The following is an 18,962-nucleotide window of genomic DNA, read 5'->3' on the forward strand; positions in this document are numbered from 1 at the left end:
GTTGGGGGAAACCTGTTTCTTCTTGTTTATGCTTCTGCTCATTCAGCAGCACTCACACACTCCTGGTCGTCCCTCTTCTGTGTTCCTTCTAAATGTTCCTCCTGGCCGTTAACGGGCTTAGGGTAGGCTTTGAAGCCCTTTGAGACGTCACTGTGATGAAGGACCATACTAATAAAGTTAACCTCCACCAGGCGCTGCTGAGCGTGCTGATCAAAGCCCTGCCGGCGTGTGACAGCCTCTCCTCCGTCTACACCCACCACCCTCCCCTCCTCCGCCTCATCTACCGCTACCCAGAGCTGGCCCAGAGACTGGGGAGGGGAGTCCTGGAGCTGTGGCTGACCTCCCAGACCACACAACCAAGACCACCAGCCCAGACCACACCACCACTGGCTCAGAACCCAGAGCCAACACCCACAGGGGTGAGAATAGTTCTATAGATTACCTATATATTTATATACCGGTATATGTAATATATATATATTATACAGTATATATATATTTATAAAATGGGTGGCTTAAATCAAGCGATCTGATTGGTTCCCAACTGTTGTATATTGAGCGTATACACACAGCTATGACGCCCGTTCAGTTTACAGAGTTCAGTATCACTCCGCGCCTAACTTGAGCTGTTGTTTATTTATATATAAAAGCAATAGCATAGTTCACTGAAGCCTAAAAATATGTTGATTGCTGGAGAGGGTGGAAATGTTGTAAAGCAATAGGCACACGGTGAGTGAACTCGATAGTAGGCTAAATTACCGGCGAACCGAGCTACCGTCTCTAGCCTTCTCTCTGAAGGACGCTACAGTGTGTTGCATAGCAACCGCCATGCACTTTGCAGGCAGACGGACAACGCCCCTTAACTGTGGTATAATGAGCGTATACCACAGCCTGTCGTGATCTATTGCTTAAATATATACTGTGTAATAGATATGTATTAATATATATTATATATATTAATATATATAAATATATAATATTATATATTTATTTTATATATATTATATAAAATATAAATTTACTGTATATTTATAAATGTTTTTTGGCAGATGCCTTTGTATGTAAGAGGTGTGATTTCAATGGGTCCATTGTTACTGCTACTGTCCTGTAAACTGGTATCTTATGTTACTGCTACTGTCCTGTAAACTGGTATCTTATGTTACTGCTACTGTCTTGTAAACTGGTATCTTATGTTACTGCTACTGTCCTGTAAACTGGTATCTTATGTTACTGCTACTGTCCTGTAAACTGGTATCTTATGTTACTGCTACTGTCCTGTAAACTGGTATCTTATGTTACTGCTACTGTCTTGTAAACTGGTATCTTATGTTACTGCTACTGTCCTGTAAACTGGTATCTTATGTTACTGCTACTGTCCTGTAAACTGGTATCTTATGTTACTGCTACTGTCCTGTAAACTGGTATCTTATGTTACTGCTACTGTCCTGTAAACTGGTATCTTATGTTACTGCTACTGTCCTGTAAACTGGTATCTTATGTTACCTGATCGGGGGAAGGTGGAGGAGGGCCCAGGAGAGGAGGGGATGGAGGTGATGGAGCAGCAGTCAGACATGGAGACCAGAGAGCTTCAGTCTCTGATGACAGACCACCCAGTTGTAGTGCTCACCCTGCTGGTACCCTCTGCCTGTCTCTCCTCACCGTCTTAATGGTCAATATCTGTCTAACTGACTCTCCATCTGCCTGTCTCTCCTCACCGTCCTAATGGTCAATATCTGTCTGACTGACTCTCCATCTGCCTGTCTCTCCTCACCATCCTAATGGTCAATATCTGTCTGACTGACTCACCTTGTCTGTCTCTCCTCACCATCTTTACTCTTCAATATCTGTCTGACTGACTCTCCACCTGCCTGTCGGTCTCTCCACCTGTCTGCCTGTCCCTCTCTCCGTGCGTCTGTCTGTGGTCAGGACATGGTGTGTACCAGTGAGCTCCTCCTAGCAGGCCGTGCGGTGGGGGTGTTGGAGGGGCTGCTGAGGGACAGGGGCCGCTGTGGGGAGGCTCTGAGTGGCCTGCTCAGGCCAGCCCTGCTGCAGGCGCTGCAGAGAGCCAGCGTGGAGGACCAACACGTGAGCCCCACCACCGGTGAGGTTCACCCAGAGACAGCACTGCCCCTCCTGCCCACAGCAAACACTTAGTGGCTACTGCCGTCTGCACTCATGAGCAGCCTCTCTCTCTCTCTCTGCTCTCTCGCTCTCTCTCTCTCGCTCTCTGTAGCGGTAGACTCTCTCCCCCTGGTGCTGCGGCTGCTGTGTGGGGTGCAGGAGGCCGCCTGCCTCTCAGACGGCGATGTGGACGGCCTCCAGTTCAAACTGCTGTACCACGGTGAGGTCCCAATTCACTGGTACACACACACACACACACACACACACACAGAGCTGAACCCCAACTCTGGATAAAGTGTGTAAATGCGTGTGTGCGTGTGTTAGTGAGTAACCTGGTAGGGAGACTGAAGACCACCAGCTCGGACAGTCTGCTGCCTGCCCTCAACTACCTCTACTGTGACCTTTCACGCTGTCCCACACACCTGGCTGACAGAGGTGAGACTGTCTGCCCATCCATCTGTCCCCCGTCAGTCTTTCTATCTGTCAGCAGTCTTGTTGTTAGCATGTGTTCATCCTCCTAGCTGTGTCCATGCTGCTCTCCAACACGGGGCTGATAGAGCAGCTCCAGACCGCCACCTCCTCCTCCTCCTCCTCCTCCTCCTCCTCCTCCACATCTCCCCGCTCGCCTCTGATGTGCTGCTCCTGCCTGCTCCTGTCATCCCTTGTTGCCTTGCAACACCTTCACTCATCACAGGTACACTCTCACCTTGTTACCTAGCAACCTAGCAACCCCTCCACCCACCTTGTAATAATAATAATAATTATAGCTGCTGCGCAGCAATGGGTCGGGTCCGGGCTAATTTTGGCAAATTCTGAGCAACAAACAGGAAGACAGGACAGTTGACCTTATAATGTTCAATTTGCACCAGTTGAGGATTGAACCCACAACCTCTGGAACCAAAAACCATTGTCTATCGCACTGAGCTAATTGGCAAGTGGCATTTCAACAGTGGCTTCACAAATTGAGTAAGCCTGTCGGAATGGCAGTCCTTCAGAATGGGGATCGCCCCCCCAGAAGACAATTGTGTAAACATAGACTAGCCTATCCAATTCCTGCTAAATACATTTTCAATCTTCCTAAGAAAAATTGAGAATATTTTGGAGTCTCCCATGAAGCAAAACACTTAGGCTATGGTTAAAACCAAATCACCAACATTTCCATGCTGTCAAGATACAATTTATGTCAGACTTTTGTTTGATAACAGAATTGCTGATATTTTGACTTGCTGTATACAGCAACCTGGACAGTGACTCCTTGAGTCTATTCAAGAAGCTACACACAAATTATCTTTACCAGCCAGTTAGCACAGTGGTTTAGAAGCTGGTTCTTGGTGCCACAGGTTGTTCAAAACCCAACCTCTGGAACCAAAGACCATTGTCTATCGCACTGAGCTAATTGGCAAGTGGCATTTCAACAGTGGCTTCACAAATTGAGTAAGCCTGTCGGAATGGCAGTCCTTCAGAATGGGGATCGCCCCCCCAGAAGACAATTGTGTAAACATAGACTAGCCTATCCAATTCCTGCTAAATACATTTTCAATCTTCCTAAGAAAAATTGAGAATATTTTGGAGTCTCCCATGAAGCAAAACACTTAGGCTATGGTTAAAACCAAATCACCAACATTTCCATGCTGTCAAGATACAATTTATGTCAGACTTTTGTTTGATAACAGAATTGCTGATATTTTGACTTGCTGTATACAGCAACCTGGACAGCGACTCCTTGAGTCTATTCAAGAAGCTACACACAAATTATCTTTACCAGCCAGTTAGCACAGTGGTTTAGAAGCTGGTTCTTGGTGCCACAGGTTGTTCAAAACCCAGTTAGAATGAAGTTGATACCTCATCAAAATACCAGATGGCCTCATTTAGAAATATAAATTCTTCTTGATGGAGACAGCACACCTCTGAATAAAAAAAAAGAGAATCCAGGACACAATTGTATTCCTAGGTTGTTTTCTTTTTCTGAGAAAATCATCATGAATGAAAACTCACCAAACTCTGCACACAAAAGACAATAGTCCTGATGGTGGCGCTACAGCAAATGTCTAAATTTTAAAACTTTGAAAATTCAAACGAAATCAACCATATGCGACAGCTTCACAACTTCCATTTAACTGTAGCCCCAACATTGGAGAAAGATATGTACATTTTTTTTCCTTCACTCTGTTTTTTCAAAGACCAATTATGCTTTTCAGACTCATAATGATTATTACTATCCTGTCTTCCTATTCCTATTTGCTCAATTGCCAAATTTTGCCCGGAACCGACCCATCACTGCGCAGCACCTATAATTGTATTTTTTATTTGGAGGCTTGCTGTGATGTCACTATGAGGACTTCTGGCATTTTTATGTGTCATTATCATCATCACCCTTGCTGGGTCTTGAACCCACATCCCCTCACACCACAAACCAGCGCTTAACTCAGTGAGCTAATTATCTGGAAGTGAGACATGGTGTGTGTCTTCTCAAATAGACTCAAGGAGTCAGTGTCCGGACAGCTGTTGTAAAGGCAAATTTAAAAAATGGTCAAAATTTCAGAAATTCAGTCATCTAAACAAAAATCTGATAATACATAAATTGCATCTTGACAGCATGGAAATGTTGGTGATTTGTTTTTAATGATAAGTGTTTTGCTTCATAAGAGAAAATATGATGTTTAAAAATTCCACTCTCACATTGGCTGCAGTTGTTCCCATGAGAGCAGAATTCAAAATGTTCTCAAAAATTCAGTTTTTGAGATAAAATTCTGATATTTGCCAAACTTCATCAACCATGACTCCAGAATATTCTCAATTTTTTTCAGGAAGATTGAAAATGTATTTATCAAGAATTTGATGGTATACGTTTACAGTACTGTTTACAGTCATACGTTTTCATGCACTGTAGGATCAATTTTTGCTTAATCAAAAATCCGAGAAACAAGTTTTGTTGAGGACGGTCTGGAGATGCTCTGTACCAAGTTTGGTGACAATTGAGCAAAAATTGTGGGAGGAGATACATTTTAAAAGTTTTACAGTTATTGAAAAAAACAGAGTGATGGACTTCATAATTTGTAATGAGTTTAAGTGGACAAAAGTTTCAGCAGTATTGAGGCTACATTGTGGTGAAGTTTCAACACTGTAGCATCTACCGTTGGTTTGGTAGGAATTTTTTAAGTTTTTAAATTTAAACGCTTATTGTGCCCCCCCTAGGAGGGGGGGGCACATGTCCTTGGAGTTGAGTGAATCTGGCATGGGACTGGACCTTTGTGCAAAGTTTGGTGAGTTTTCACCCATGGGAAGTATGACTTCCTTGGAAGAAGAAAGAAGAAGAAGAAGAAGAAAGAATTCCTAGGAATACAATAGGTTCCCGGCAGCTTAGCTGCCCGGACCCTAATAATAATAATTAAATGAATTTATATAGCGCTTTTCTAGACACTCAAGACACCCAAAGCACTTTTACAGTGAAGGGGGGACCTTACTAACCACCACCAATGTGTAGCACCCACTTGGATGATGCACGGCAGCCATTCAGCGCCAGAACGCTCACCACACACCAGCTTCAGGTGGAGAGTGAGAGAATTAATGAATGAGCCAATTATATATAGGGGGATGATTGAGGGGCCAGATTGAATGAGCCTGGTTGGGCAGTTTAAGCCAGGACACCGGGGGGATCCCCTACTCTTTGCGTTAAGTGCCCTGGGATCTTTTATGACCTCAGGGAGTCAGGACCTCGATTTTACGTCTCCTCCGAAGGACGGCACCTTCCACAGCACAGTGTCCCCGTTACTGCACTGGGGCATCAGGATTGATGTTTTTTGGCCAGAGGGAACAGTGCCACCTACAGGCCACCACCCGACACCACTTACATCACCTGGTATTCCAAGGCAGTCTCCCATCCAAGTACTAACCAGGCCCGACCATGCTTAGCTTCCGAGATCAGACGTGTTCATGGTGGTATGGCTGCCTTGTTACCTAGCAACCCCTCCACAAACCTTGTTACCTAGCAACACCTTCACTCACCTTGTAACCTACTAGTAACCCACCCACTCACCTTGTTACCTAGCAACACCATCACTCAGTGTTACCTAGCAACACCATCACTCACAGTGTTACCTAGCAACCCCTCCACTCACATTGGTACCTAGCAACCCCACCAGTCACCTTGTTACCAAGCAACCCTCCCATTCACATTGTTACCCGGCAACACCATTACTCACCTTGTTACATAGCAACCCCTCCACTCACTTTGTTACCTAGCAACACCATCATCTCTCTCTCTCTCTCTCTCTCTCTCTCTCTCTCTCTCTCTCTCTCTCTCTCTCTCTCTCTCTCTCTCTCTCTCTGTCTCTCTCTCTCGCTCTCTCTCTCTTTCTCTCTCTCTCTCTCTCTCTCTCTCCCTCTCCCTCTCCCTCTGTGTAATTGAAGGTTCATAAGAGGATCATCTGGAGATTGGAAAGCCCCATCCAGCAGCTGGTCTTTCAGAAAAGAAACACAGACACACTTATTCTAGGTAACACAGTGAATACAATCTAATACAAACAATACTATGTACCCAGTACTTAGTATTACTATGTACCCAGTACTGTGCTCAATAGTCTACAGACTAAAGAGCAAAGCGGTGCATCTGGAAGTCCTAATGGTACTGATGATGGATGCTTTCCCTCACCTCTCTCATCTCCTCTCCTCTACTCCTCCTCTCTTTTGCTCCTGCCTTCTTCTCTACTCCCCTTATTTCCTCTCCTCCCTCTCCTCTCTCTCCTGTCTCTCTCTCGTCCCTCTCCTCTCTCTACCCTCTCTCCCTCTCCTCTCTCCTCACTCTCCTCCTCCCTCTCCTCTCTCTTCTCCCTCTCCTCTCTCCTCTCCTCCCTCTCCTCCCTCCTCTCTCTCCCTCTCCTCTCTCTTCTCCCTCTCCTCCTCCCTCTCCTCTCTCTCTCCTCCTCACTCTCCTCTCTCTCCCTCTCCTCTCCTCTCTCTCCTCTCCTCCCTCTCCTCTCCTCCCTCTCCTCCCTCTCTCCCTCTCCTCTCTCTCCTCTCCTCTCTCCTCTCCTCCTCCCTCTCGTCTCTCCTCTCCTCCCTCTCTCTCCCTCTCCTTTCTCTCCCTCTCCTCCCTCTCTCTCCCTCTCTCTCCTCTCCTCCCTCTCCTCCCTCTCCTCTCCCTCTCTCTTCCTCTCCTCTCTCTCTCCTCTCCTCTCCTCCCTCTCTCTCTCGCTCCTCTCTACCAGCCAGTTCTCTCAGGCTCCTCCAGTCTCTTCTAGAAGTGGACCTGAGGTCTCCCCTGGTGTGTGTGACCACAGGGCCCTGGCTGACCGGCCCCCGGCCCCTGGAGGCCTCAGACAGCTGCCTGTACCCCCTGGGGGCCCGTGGAGCGCGCAGCCTGGCCACCGCCCTTTACGGACTCGTGCTTCAGGTTGGCTTTTCTACCGGGTGAAGAGTGTCAATCAAGAACACATTTACAGATCCTGTTCTAATTCAAAGGGCTTTATTGACATGGGAGACATGTACGTTTCCAATGGCAAGGCACAACATATTTACTTGACTAAGACGATTATAGTACAGGAAAGTCTCTCTCTCTCCCTGGTCCGGTTGGATTTCTGTGTCTCTCTACCAGAAGCAGGACGTGTTGCTGAGAGCTTCGGTCAACTGTCTCCGTGCTCTGCTGGACTTCCTGCAGAGACGCAGTCCCACTACTGGTGTGTGTATGTGTGTGTAGGTGTGTGTAGGTGTGTGCGTGTGCGTTTAATTTAATTTATATGTATTCCAAATGTTTTACCCAGACTCTCTCCCTCTCTCTCCCTCTTTCTCTTTCCCTCTCTCTCTCTCCCCCCTTCTCTCTCTCCCTCTCTCTCTCCCTCTCTCTCTCTCCCTCTCTCTTTCTCCCCCCCTCTCTCTCTCTCTCTCTCCCTCTCTCTTTCTCCCCCTCTCTCTCTCTCTCTCCCCCCCTCTCTCTCTCTCTCTCTCCCCCCCTCTCTCTCTCTCTCTCTCCCTCTCTCTCTCCCTCTCTCTCTCTCTCAGCCCAGTATGTGGTGCAGCAGCCATGGAACCGTCTGCTTGTCTATGCTCTGCTCAGCTCAGGAGAGAGAGTCCTGCTGCACCCTGCCTCACTCGCCCTGCTCAGCCTGGTCAGACCTCACTTCCTGTGTGTGTGTGTGTGTTTGAATTTGTGGAATCCAACCAGTAAAGATAATCTGGGGTTAATTTGTGCTTCAGTACAAATACATGTATTAACATCTCTGGTACCTGTGTGTGTGTGTGTGTGTGTGTGTGTGTGTGTGTGTGTGTGTGTGTGTGTGTGTGTGTGTTTAGCTGCTTCAGCAAGGGGGCGGGGCCATAGTGGGCGGGGCTGAGGTTGGACAGGTGATGAAGGTTCTGGAGGGGCGGAGCGTCATGGAGCTCGGACAGGAAGCAGAAAACACCCTACACCTCCTGCTCATACAGGTACACACACACACACACACACATAGACAGTACACATACATACACAAACAAATTATATTTATATATACTATATATATAAACATAATGTTTTGCAACAGAATCCTATGTGTGTTTGTGTGTGCATGTGTGTGTGTGCGTGTGCGTGTGTGTGTTGAAGCTCCAGAACTTGTCCCTGACGGAGGATCTGAGAGAGAGGGTCAGAGTGATGAGCATGAGGCCCCCCCACACCCCCACAGCTCCGCCCGCCAGCGTACTGTATCCTTTAAAGTGTGAAGGTTTAATACCCACCCTGGGGCTCTGCCCTACAGCGGACACACATCATTAATACTCTCTGTAGCAGAGACACACTCCCACTGGAGTGGATTAACCAATGAACCTCCTCTTCCTCCTCTTTACTTCTTACTTACTCTCTCTCCTTCGCTCTCCATCCTCACTCGTTTTGGATTGACTCTCTCCCCCTCTCCCTCTCCCTCCCCCTCTCCCTCCCCTCTCTCTCTCTCTCTCCCCCCCCCTCCCTCTCTCTTTCCCCCTCTCTCCCTCTCTCTCCCTCTCTAAATGGTTTTTGACTGCCTGCTTCTGGCTCACTCTTTGATCCTTGCTGTCAGCCGTGTGGGAGACGTGTCCGTCTGTCTGTCTGACTTCACCATGACAACCGTCTCCGCTCAGAGGGTGAACAACGCGTGATGAATTTGATGTTTGTCTGTTGACTCAAGTCATCCCAACAAATACTTGTTGTATATTGATATATTCCAGATTTCTTTATTTAAATAAAAATGTTGACATTTGTTTTACAATTGTTACTACAGTAAATAGATTTGCCCATGAGTATTGTCAATCAAGTGTCCCAGCCCGATTAGTAATGTTAAATTATTAAATCGAATAGTCATCTAAATGAAATCATTTCACGCTCAACTGGGGATATATTTACGTGCGCACCGCGTGTGTGTGTGTTGCTCTAAAGTGACCGTGTGGAAACGCCGTCCCTCGGTGGTCGCTCGTCATTGGTCCACGGCAGCTCAGCCTCTGTTATCGTGGCGCTGACAGAGTAGCGAGAGCCGAATGCTAATGAATGCCTCCGCCGCGGCGTGTGCGCTTGAGGACTGTACACATCTGACCGGCGGCAGATCGATGCATTTTGAGACGTGCTGCTGAGTCGGACTTGGAGCTATATCCGAGTTATTATCTCCGGGTCTGGTCGGGCGCTGCTGCTTCTCCCCGCGCGGTGAGTGATCCGTAGTGTCCGCATCCCATTGGCCGCTGAGGGGAGCGCACCAGTGTGTCCAGCTGGATGAAAGATGCGTTGACGGCTTTAATCGATTTGTCGATCGAACGTCTTCTAATAGTTGATTCGGGCAACGGATTTATTTTCGAGCTATTTGACCGCGGTTGAATAAGCTACATGGCTAACTACACATAGCAATCGATTATAACATATGAAGAGTCCAACATAGCTGGGTATAGCAGTATTAACATTTAAGTATTACAAGCCGGTGTGATGTGTCACAGTGAATCCACCTGCTCGGTTGCCTGGCGACACACGGATGAGGGTCAAGGAGCGGGCATCAGTCAGCCCACTCTCTGACTGAAGGTTCACCAGGCGGTGGTTCGATAGGGGCCGTCATGATCAGATTCATCCTCCACATGACGCATGTCCGCGCTGGTGCTGCAGCGTGTTGGAGTCGGCGAGGGCTGATGTGCCAGAATTAGGGGTTGTCCTATAATGTGGGCGTGTTGTTGACACGTGCTGTGATTAGGGCGCTACCGATAATATTGATTTTACATTGACGACGGTGACTGATCCATCTTTTATCCACGCAGCAGCCAGATGTGATCTCTATCCGAGGAAAAAAAAAAAGCTGCGCCTCCAGCAAGTGAATCATTGCTTCAGGATGGCCTGGAAAGACTTCTACTGAATTTGGGCCAATTTAAAAATAACACCTGTCTGCTAAGCGCACGTGTGTGTGTGTGTGTGTGTGTGTGTGTGTGTGTGTGTGTGTGTGTGTGTGTGTGTGTGTGTGTGTGTGTGTGTGTGTGTGTGTGTGTGTGTGTGTGTGTGTGTGTGTGTGTGTGTGTGTGTGTTTAATGGTGCGTTTTAAACTAGTAAATCCTTCAGAGGCTCCATGATGGTCATATCAAAATCAGGTACATCTTCATTACGTGCCCGTAGACCGAGAGATTTATCACCTGTAGGCCTACACACCGACGGGCACATAAAGAACCTCCTCCTTTATCTGGTGGATGTGTCTGAGATTATGACTCCGCACTCACAGCGGGATTAAGTGTCAAGGTTCGAAGCAAAAGCATAAATAAAGTGTGGATTATAACACGGCCACTGTTTGGTTGTTCACTTTCACGGTGATCACCACAGACTGTGTTTTCAGCTGTGCTAATGGGGTGAAGAACACACCAGAGTGCCCGGACATCCTAACCCTCTACATCAGGAACCTTTCTCTGCCTACCACCATGTCTGCACCTTCTGAGCTGCTTGGACTCGGAGGATATTAACGCAGCGTTTTATGGCAGAGGGCTGGAAGACGGCTCGGAGGCTTCAGAGTTGTGCTGCTGACTCTGCAGCTGACGTGTCACCGACGAGGGCTTTTTAGAACTTTATATTATTTGGTCAACTGAACTCTACCCCTCATTCAGCTGTAGGAGGACCTGCCTCCAGCAGCCTCAACTCTACCTCATTCAGCTGTAGGAGGTCCTGCCTCCAGCAGCCTCAACTCTACCTCATTCAGCTGTAGGAGGACCTGCCTCCAGAAGCCTCAACTCTACCTCATTCAGCTGTAGGAGGTCCTGCCTCCAGCAGCCTCAACTCTACCTCATTCAGCTGTAGGAGGTCCTCCCTCCAGCAGCCTCAACTCTACCTCATTCAGCTGTAGGAGGATCTGCCTCCAGCAGCCTCAACTCTACCTCATTCAGCTGTAGGAGATTCAGCCTCTAATAGCCTCAACCTTTGAGGCCTTGTTCTCATTGGTTAATCAACAATATATAAATCTGTTTATCTCCCAATATGGGCTTGATTATGAAGTTCCTGTATCTGTGAGAACAGGCTCAGCAGTGTTGATAGTGGGGTCACACACACACACACACACACACACACACACACACACACACACACACACACACACACACACACACACACACACACACACACACCTCTTAATTCATATGTTAGGATGTTGATTAATCCCAGGTGAGACATTCAGTCACAGCAGAAAGTATACAGGACGGTACAGTAATGAGTCATAACAAAGAAATTAATAAAACAAATAGTGTGTGCGTGTGTTTACACTGAAGTAGATGAACATTGATGTCAACACAACCCTGTTCATATTGTATATAAGACCGTATTGCATATTACATATATGTTTATTGTATATAAGACCATAACTTATGTGCTTGTCTGTATTTGCCACTTGTATTGTCTATTTGGCCCAATTTATAGTATGCAGCCTTGTGTCTGTATTTTTATATTATATATATATCCATATTTGTGTATTTATATTTTATTTATATTTACTTATGTTTGCTTAATGTCTATATTGTATATGTCTACCTGTCTGAGAGTGAACAGCTACCAAGTCAAACATACTTGGCCATTAAAGCTGATTCTGATTCTGATTGGCCTCTGTCCTGCTCCAGTGTCTCCCCCTGCTGGCCATGTGGAGAGTGTGCACAGTGCTGCTGGCGGTGGCTCTGGGTCGGTCCTTCGGCTCTGACCCGTCCAGGAGCCCGCCACACAAACATGACAACAACCTGGAGATCTGTATCCACCTGCGTGGGGTGGGGGGGATATGTATGTATGCTGTGTTTGTGTACTACAGTGTTGGTCTTCATGATTGTGTCTATGTGCTACAGTGTGTATTCCTGAGTGTGTGTATGCGTGTTTTCCTGTGCGTGTGTGTGTTTGTGTGTCTATGTGTGTGCTACAATGTGTGTTTTCCTGAGTGTGCTATAGTGTGTATGTGTCTCCTAGACTCCTACTGTGTGTGTGTGTGTGTGCTACAATGTGTGTGTTTTCCTGAGTGTGTGTGTGTGTGCTACAATGTATGTGTTTTCCTGAGTGTGAGTGTGTGTGTGTGTGTGTGTGTGTGTGTGTTACAATGTGAGTGTTTTCCTGAGTGTGTGTCCAGACAAGCGTCTGTTTGAGACCAAGAGGAAGGAGCAGCTGAACGCGCTGAAGAACCTGGTGGAGCTCAGCGATGTCAACCAGCAGTACAAGATCATAGACATCATGCTCAAAGGCCTCTTCAAGGTGTGTGTGTGTGTGTGTGTGTGTGTGTGTGTGTGTGTGTGTGTGTGTGTGTGTGTGTATATACAGTATATACAGTATGTACTATGTTGATGTATTCTCTATGGTGCAGGTCCTGGAGGACTCCAAGGCGGTGCTGGTAGCGGCCAACATGCAGCCTGAAGACCCCTTCCCCCTGGAGGACAAGATCAAAGAAGGTCCATCTCCCACGTCATCAGCCTCTCCTCTTCTCTCCTCCTCTCCTCTCCTCTCTTCCTTTTCACTTCTGCCATTCCCTGTATCCTCTTCTCCCGCACTCCTCCTCATCCTCCTCTCCCCCACTCCTCTCTCTTTCCTCCTCCTCCTCCCCTTAACACCTCTCCCCCCCCCCCTCTCCTCTCCTCCCCTCCTCCCCTCCTCTCCCCTCCTCTCCTCCCCTCCCCTCTCCTCCCCTCCCCTCCCCTCCCCTCCCCTCTGTGTGTACCGTGTGTGTATAAAGTGTGTCTGTGTCTCCAGCCTACTCCCACGTGGTGGAGAACACGGCATTCTTTGGGGATGTGGCGCTGCGGTTCCCCCGGATCGTCCACCACTACTACGACCGCAACGCCGACTGGAGCGGCCTGCTGCGCTGGGGCCTCCGCTTCTGCAACCACACCGGCGTGTTCACCGGAGGGACCCACCAGCACGTCCTCACTCTGGTGCTCAGCCTGTCACTATGACGTCCTCACTCTGGTGCTCAGCCCTGTCACTACAGACCTCTGAAGAATAAGTCCCGCCTCCGAGGCGCCCGGTTTCCTCGGTCAAATGTCTATGGGGAATAACATGGGGTTTTTGAATGATCGTACATAACAAACTCTGTAGGTGGCGGAAAAGTAAAAGCTGCGTCACGTTTTGAACTACACACTTTGGAGAGTCGTGACGTCCGAAGTCTGCGCAGATCTGCGTTAGCATAATCGTTCTTCATAATACTTAACTACTTTCAACGGCACCAACAATCAAAAACGTCAGTGAGAACAAGATGGAAAAAGTGTGTAGTTCAAATTGTGACGCAGCTTTTACTTCTCCGCCACTTACAGAGTCTGTTATGTACGATCATTCATAAACCCCATGTTATTCCCCATAGACATTTGACCGAGGGAACCGGGCGCCTCGGAGGCGGGACTTATTCTTCAGAGGTCTATGACGTCTTCACTCTGGTGCTCAGTCCTCAGTCCCTATGATGTACTTGCAGTGGTGCTCACTCTCTCTCTCTCTCACTCTCTCTCTCTCTCTCTCCCTCTCTAGATGTCTCAGGAGCTCGGTATAACAGAGAAAACTCCAGACTTCACTAACCCGTACCGTACCGAGAGAGACAACGTGAGACACACACACACACACACACACACACACACACACACACACACACACACACACACACACACACACACACACACACACACACACACAGTTAACGTCCTGTCTCTGCCCTCAGGTCCTCCACACAGCCGAGGCCTTCCAGAGGCTCCTCAGGGAGGAGGAGAAGAGGAGGAGGAAGGAGGAGAAGAGGAAAGACATGAGGAAGGGTCCCCGCATCTCCCGCTCTGAGCTCTAGAGTGATGGGGAGGAGGAGGAGGAGGAGGAGCAGGGACAGAGTTCCTCGTCTGAAGGAGGAGGAGGAAGAGGAGGAGGGGGAGCAGAGGTCCTTGACTGAAGGAGAAGGAGGTGTAGGTGGAGGAGGAGGAGGAGGAGGAGGGGGGAGGAGCAGAGACAGAGTTCCTCGTCTGAAGGAGGAGGTGGAGGAAGAGGAGGAGGAGGAGGTGGAGCAAAGACGGAGACACTTCGAGTGTAGGTCGTCGAGAGATCATAAAGAATATTTCTTGTGAACTGAAATGACGGAGGAGGGATGACGGTTTGGTTTGTGTTAACAGACGGTTTCCTTAAAGAGGCGACGGGGGAAATGTGTTTTTTTGATCATTCATTTACACGGTAGGTTCAAAACATTGCGTTGTGGGCCGTGCGGTCACACCCGTGTTCTGGTCACATGGAGCTGCCTCCCGAGGGAGTCTATTGCTGATGGAAGCTTGTTTTGGTACGAGGGTGAAGACTCAGTTGGAGGGAATTGATTGATGTTACTTTGGTTTTATTTAGCGTCCCAAGCAATGCAAGGATTCCTATTTGGTGAACAGAATTCAGTTCTATAACTGAAATCATTGGTTGATGTGGTATGAATTAAAGTGAAAACTCCATCAAGGTCCTGTTTAAGCATTACAATTAATATTTTGGTTCATACCGTTTGATATCTCTTGATGTTTTACAGGAAATCATCTTTTATTGTAAAATGTATATTCAAATGAGACCCTTATTGGAATTTCTAAAATGTATTATGACTGTTATATAAATATATGTATATTCAGAAAAATATTGCTGCAAAGTCAACTAATTAAGCCTACAACTATCATTTTGTTATCCAATTTCACGGAATAAAATGACAGATTGGATGTATTGCTTTTCCTATTCCTGTTTGACCAGCAGAGGTCGCAGATTGACCGAACAGCTCAAGTTCAATGTTTATACTTTACAGCTGTGCGCCTCAACAGCTAAAACCTAAACGCGAACCAACTTAAATCAAATGCGGTTTTTATGTTCTTATTTCCTCAGACAGATTTGTCACTTAACATGCAGTCAGGTAAGATTATGTGTTTTAAGTAAAAAACGTAAAAAATAAAATAAAATAGCGTTTATTAGCTTGCTAACGCTAAGGGAAGCCATTGTTGTCACTTTGAAACATTGAGGAGTCGACGACACTCTATCTGCTCAACATGTTAATGCTATAAATGTTAGGTCAGTTAAGAGAATAGTATGTTCTATACAGTAGTACCAGTATGTTGTATCAGTAGTGTATGATATCTAGTAATGGTACATTGTTTCAGTAATAGTATATTGTAACAGTAATACTCAGCTAACGTTACGACTGATACAATGCAGTAGTAGTATATTGTATCAGTGGTATTAGTACATTGTATCACTAGTAGTATATTGTATCAGTAGTATATTGTAACAGTAATACTCAGCTAACGTTACGACTAATACAATCCAGTAGTAGTATATATTGTTGCAGTATTATTGTATCAGTAGTAGAAGTATATTATATCTGAAGTAGTGGTATATTGTATCAGTAGTAGTAGTATATTACATTCAGTAGTACTGGTATATTGTATCAGTAGTACTTTATTTCATCCAGTAATAGTATAATGTATTAAGCAATACTTTATTCCTTGAATAAGACGGTAATACTGCATGAGTAAACTCTGGTTTAGTAATGACTGCATGAATAAACGTCACCATAAACCTATTGGTCCAACGTCTGTGCAGCATTTATAAAAGCAGTGATACTTTGTGCCCTGAATGATCCACTAAACCTTAATCTGTATCAGATACATTCAAATGAATCAGGTCACAGTAGTTGGTAAACCCGATTAAGGCAGTAACCTGGTTACAATCCGGTTACCTGTGTGCATGGAAACGAGTGTGAGCTGTTGCAGCCAAAGGTAGAATGGGGAATTTCTTGTCTAGCGGTCTTTGCAAAGAAATGTCAGCTAGTTCAAGAATAATACATATGCTTCTTGTTGGCTCCTGGAAAGAAAAAAAACTCCTCTTATTGCACATCAGGAAGACATTATTATTCAAAGTTCTGTAATGAGAAATTCTAGCAAATGTATATAATGCACCTTTAATGGACAGCTTGTGTAATGTTCCATCAGAGGGGCCGTGGCCAACAGACATGGGAGAGAATGATCCAGAAGAAGAGCTGAGACTGATCCTGATTGGAAAGACGGGATCTGGGAAGAGTGCCTCAGGGAACACCATCCTGGGCCGACGACACTTCCTGTCCGGATGTAGTGCCGGCTCCGTTACCAAGGTCTGCCAGCTGGGGACCTCTGACTACCATGTGGAGGAGGAGGCGGGGAGGAGGAGCAGGAGGAAGAAGGTGGTGGTGTTGGACTTGCCAGGTTTTGGAGACACAGACCTGACCCGGGAGCAGATAATCACGGAGATCAGTCGCTGCGTGGCGCTGACGGCCCCCGGCCCCCACGCCTTCCTCTTGGTGCTCCAGGTGGGACGCTACACAGAGGAGGAGAACATGGCCGTCACTATGATGGCTGCTGTATTTGGAGAAGCGGCGGTCCGCGACCACACGGTGGTGCTGTTCACCAGGGGAGATGACCTGGAGGAGCCGATAGAGGAGTACCTGGCCAGCGCACCTGCTGGCCTCAAGGCTTTGATTGACAGGTGTGGAGGCAGGTACCACGTTCTCAACAACCGGGTGCCCAGCAATGTGCAGCAAGTTCACCAGCTGCTGGGGAAGGTGGAGCAGGTTGTGGAGGACAACGGTGGAGGGTGTTACACCAACGCCATGTACCTGGAGGTAGAGGCAGCAGTCAGGGAGGAGGAGGAGAGGGTATGGAGGGGGCGTGGCCAAGCAGAGGGCGAGGACGAGGAAATGAAGATGTCTAAATGGAGGAGGCGTGTCCTAGAGCGGGGTGGGAGGGCTGATGACGGGGAGGAGCAGAGGAGAGGAGGTGCTCTGAGCTTCCTCAGGGAAAGAGGAGAGCAGTGGAGAGACGGGTGGAGACGTAGCAGGAGGGGCGCTAGCAGGCCGGGCCCCCGTGCTCCCCCGTCCCCCCGTAGTGGGGGCCGAGGCCAGGGGGCCCTTTCCCCCAGCGTGCTGCGGAGAGTGAAGGCGGTGGTGGCGGCGGTGGTGGCGGGCCTGGTGGTGGGGGCTCTGTGTGGGGCGGCCGTCCCACTAGCAGCAGCAGCCAGTGCCGCCGCGGTGGGGAACGCAGCGGGTTTGGGTGTAGCTCATCTGGCTGGGGCGACGGTAGGGTGGGTGGAGGCTGTCGGCGCTGTTGTAGCAACAGCCTCGGGACAGACGGCCGCGGGGGCCGCCGTCGGAGGGCTGGTGGGGGGCTCTGTGGGCGCTGCGGCAGGGCTAGAAGCTGCCAGTCCTGGGGAAGGAGTTCAGCTGGCCCTGGGCCACGTGGGCCTCCTGGGGGTCTCGGCTGTGGGGGTGGCTGCAGGGGTGGGGGCCGTCCTGGGAGCCGGGGCCGCCGTAGGGGCCACAGTCCTGCCTGGAGCCCATGCTGCCACTACAGGGGCCGTAGTTAGAGCCGGGGCCGGTGGGGTGGGCTGTGCTGCGTCAGGCCCCAGCGTGGGGTCCGGGTCCTGGGGAGGAGCGGGGGTCCGGGTCCTGGCTGCAGTAGCGGAGGTGGGCCAGGCGGCGGCGGGGCTGGTGCTGGCCGGTGGTCTTGTGGTAAAGGTGTTCAAAGAAAAGGTGTGTAGCGGCGAAGGGAGCAGGGAGGCGAGCTACACGGAGCGCAGGTCGTATGAAATCCACTGGAACAAATGAAAGAGGCTTCCCTTGGGTTCAGCCGCTGGTCCGGATCACAGAGGGCAACTCTGTCCTGCTGTTGTGTTTTAGTCCCACATCACACCATGTAGACATATCAGTTTTCATATATCATATCATATTAGTAATATCCAACATCATATAAAACAAATATTGAAGAAAATATTTTCGATAGATGTGCCTTTACAGAAATGTGAGCTATTTAATAAATATGTTTCATCTTTACTTGCATCATTCTTCATTTTGTGGTTGATTAAAAAGTTGTAAAATCAAGCGATCTGATTGGTTCCCAACTGTTGTATATTGAGCATATACACACAGCTATGACGCCCGCTCAGTTTACAGATTTCAGTATCACTCTGCGCCTACTTACGTAACGTTTTATAAAAGCTTTGTCAGTGAAATGTGCTCACAGTTAAGGGGGTCGCCCCTTAACTGTGGTATAATGAGAACATACCACAGCCTGTCATGATCTATTGCTTAATTATAATCATACAAAAGAATAAAGATTATTAGAAAATAAGGTCTAATTGTTACTAGCCACACGGACACGCACGCAAACACAAACATTTTCCGTGCGTGAAAAGAAAGTTTCAACACAGGTTTAAAACAAATCTGCACATGTCCATAACATTCATACTGAAACCAAAACTAAACACATCTGGGGTGTGGTTTAAGGAAAGTACCTAGTGTCCATTACAGATCCTACGTTTACATTCCTTCATAAACTATTGTGTGGTCGTGCAGACTAGACAGATTAGACTACGCTAACTGCTGTCTCAACTTAAAATCTCACTTTTT

General features: G+C 47.8%; 2 protein-coding genes across 2 annotated transcripts in view; both read left to right on the forward strand.

Annotated features, from left to right (window-relative positions):
• LOC311382216 (meiosis inhibitor protein 1-like) overlaps positions 1-15,225 on the forward strand; it is a gene marked incomplete at its 5' end in the record, with an annotated part of 29,333 nt that extends 14,108 nt beyond the window's left edge. The window contains 16 exons of the mRNA XM_084488505.1: positions 192-419; positions 1,927-2,101; positions 2,234-2,341; positions 2,446-2,556; positions 2,643-2,815; positions 6,532-6,616; positions 7,401-7,513; positions 7,715-7,796; positions 8,119-8,225; positions 9,707-9,763; positions 12,187-12,310; positions 12,678-12,799; positions 12,909-12,993; positions 13,292-13,473; positions 14,060-14,131; positions 14,247-15,225. Of these exons, the coding sequence (XP_084344631.1) occupies positions 192-419; positions 1,927-2,101; positions 2,234-2,341; positions 2,446-2,556; positions 2,643-2,815; positions 6,532-6,616; positions 7,401-7,513; positions 7,715-7,796; positions 8,119-8,225; positions 9,707-9,763; positions 12,187-12,310; positions 12,678-12,799; positions 12,909-12,993; positions 13,292-13,473; positions 14,060-14,131; positions 14,247-14,366 (1,944 nt within the window). The 3' untranslated portion in view covers positions 14,367-15,225. The remainder of the gene's footprint in view (positions 1-191; positions 420-1,926; positions 2,102-2,233; positions 2,342-2,445; positions 2,557-2,642; positions 2,816-6,531; positions 6,617-7,400; positions 7,514-7,714; positions 7,797-8,118; positions 8,226-9,706; positions 9,764-12,186; positions 12,311-12,677; positions 12,800-12,908; positions 12,994-13,291; positions 13,474-14,059; positions 14,132-14,246) is intronic.
• An 83-nt stretch (positions 15,226-15,308) lies between these two features.
• Positions 15,309-18,386, forward strand: LOC311382923 (uncharacterized protein). The gene is made up of 2 exons (XM_084488546.1): positions 15,309-15,440; positions 16,516-18,386. Exons 1-2 carry the CDS (start codon positions 15,395-15,397, stop codon positions 18,159-18,161), a joined length of 1,692 nt encoding a protein of 563 aa, XP_084344672.1. The 5' UTR covers positions 15,309-15,394; the 3' UTR covers positions 18,162-18,386.
• The last annotated feature ends 576 nt before the right edge of the window (positions 18,387-18,962 follow it).

Source organism: Micromesistius poutassou (genome assembly GCF_964030765.1).
Source record: "Micromesistius poutassou genome assembly, chromosome: 1".
Taxonomy (NCBI): domain Eukaryota; kingdom Metazoa; phylum Chordata; class Actinopteri; order Gadiformes; family Gadidae; genus Micromesistius; species Micromesistius poutassou.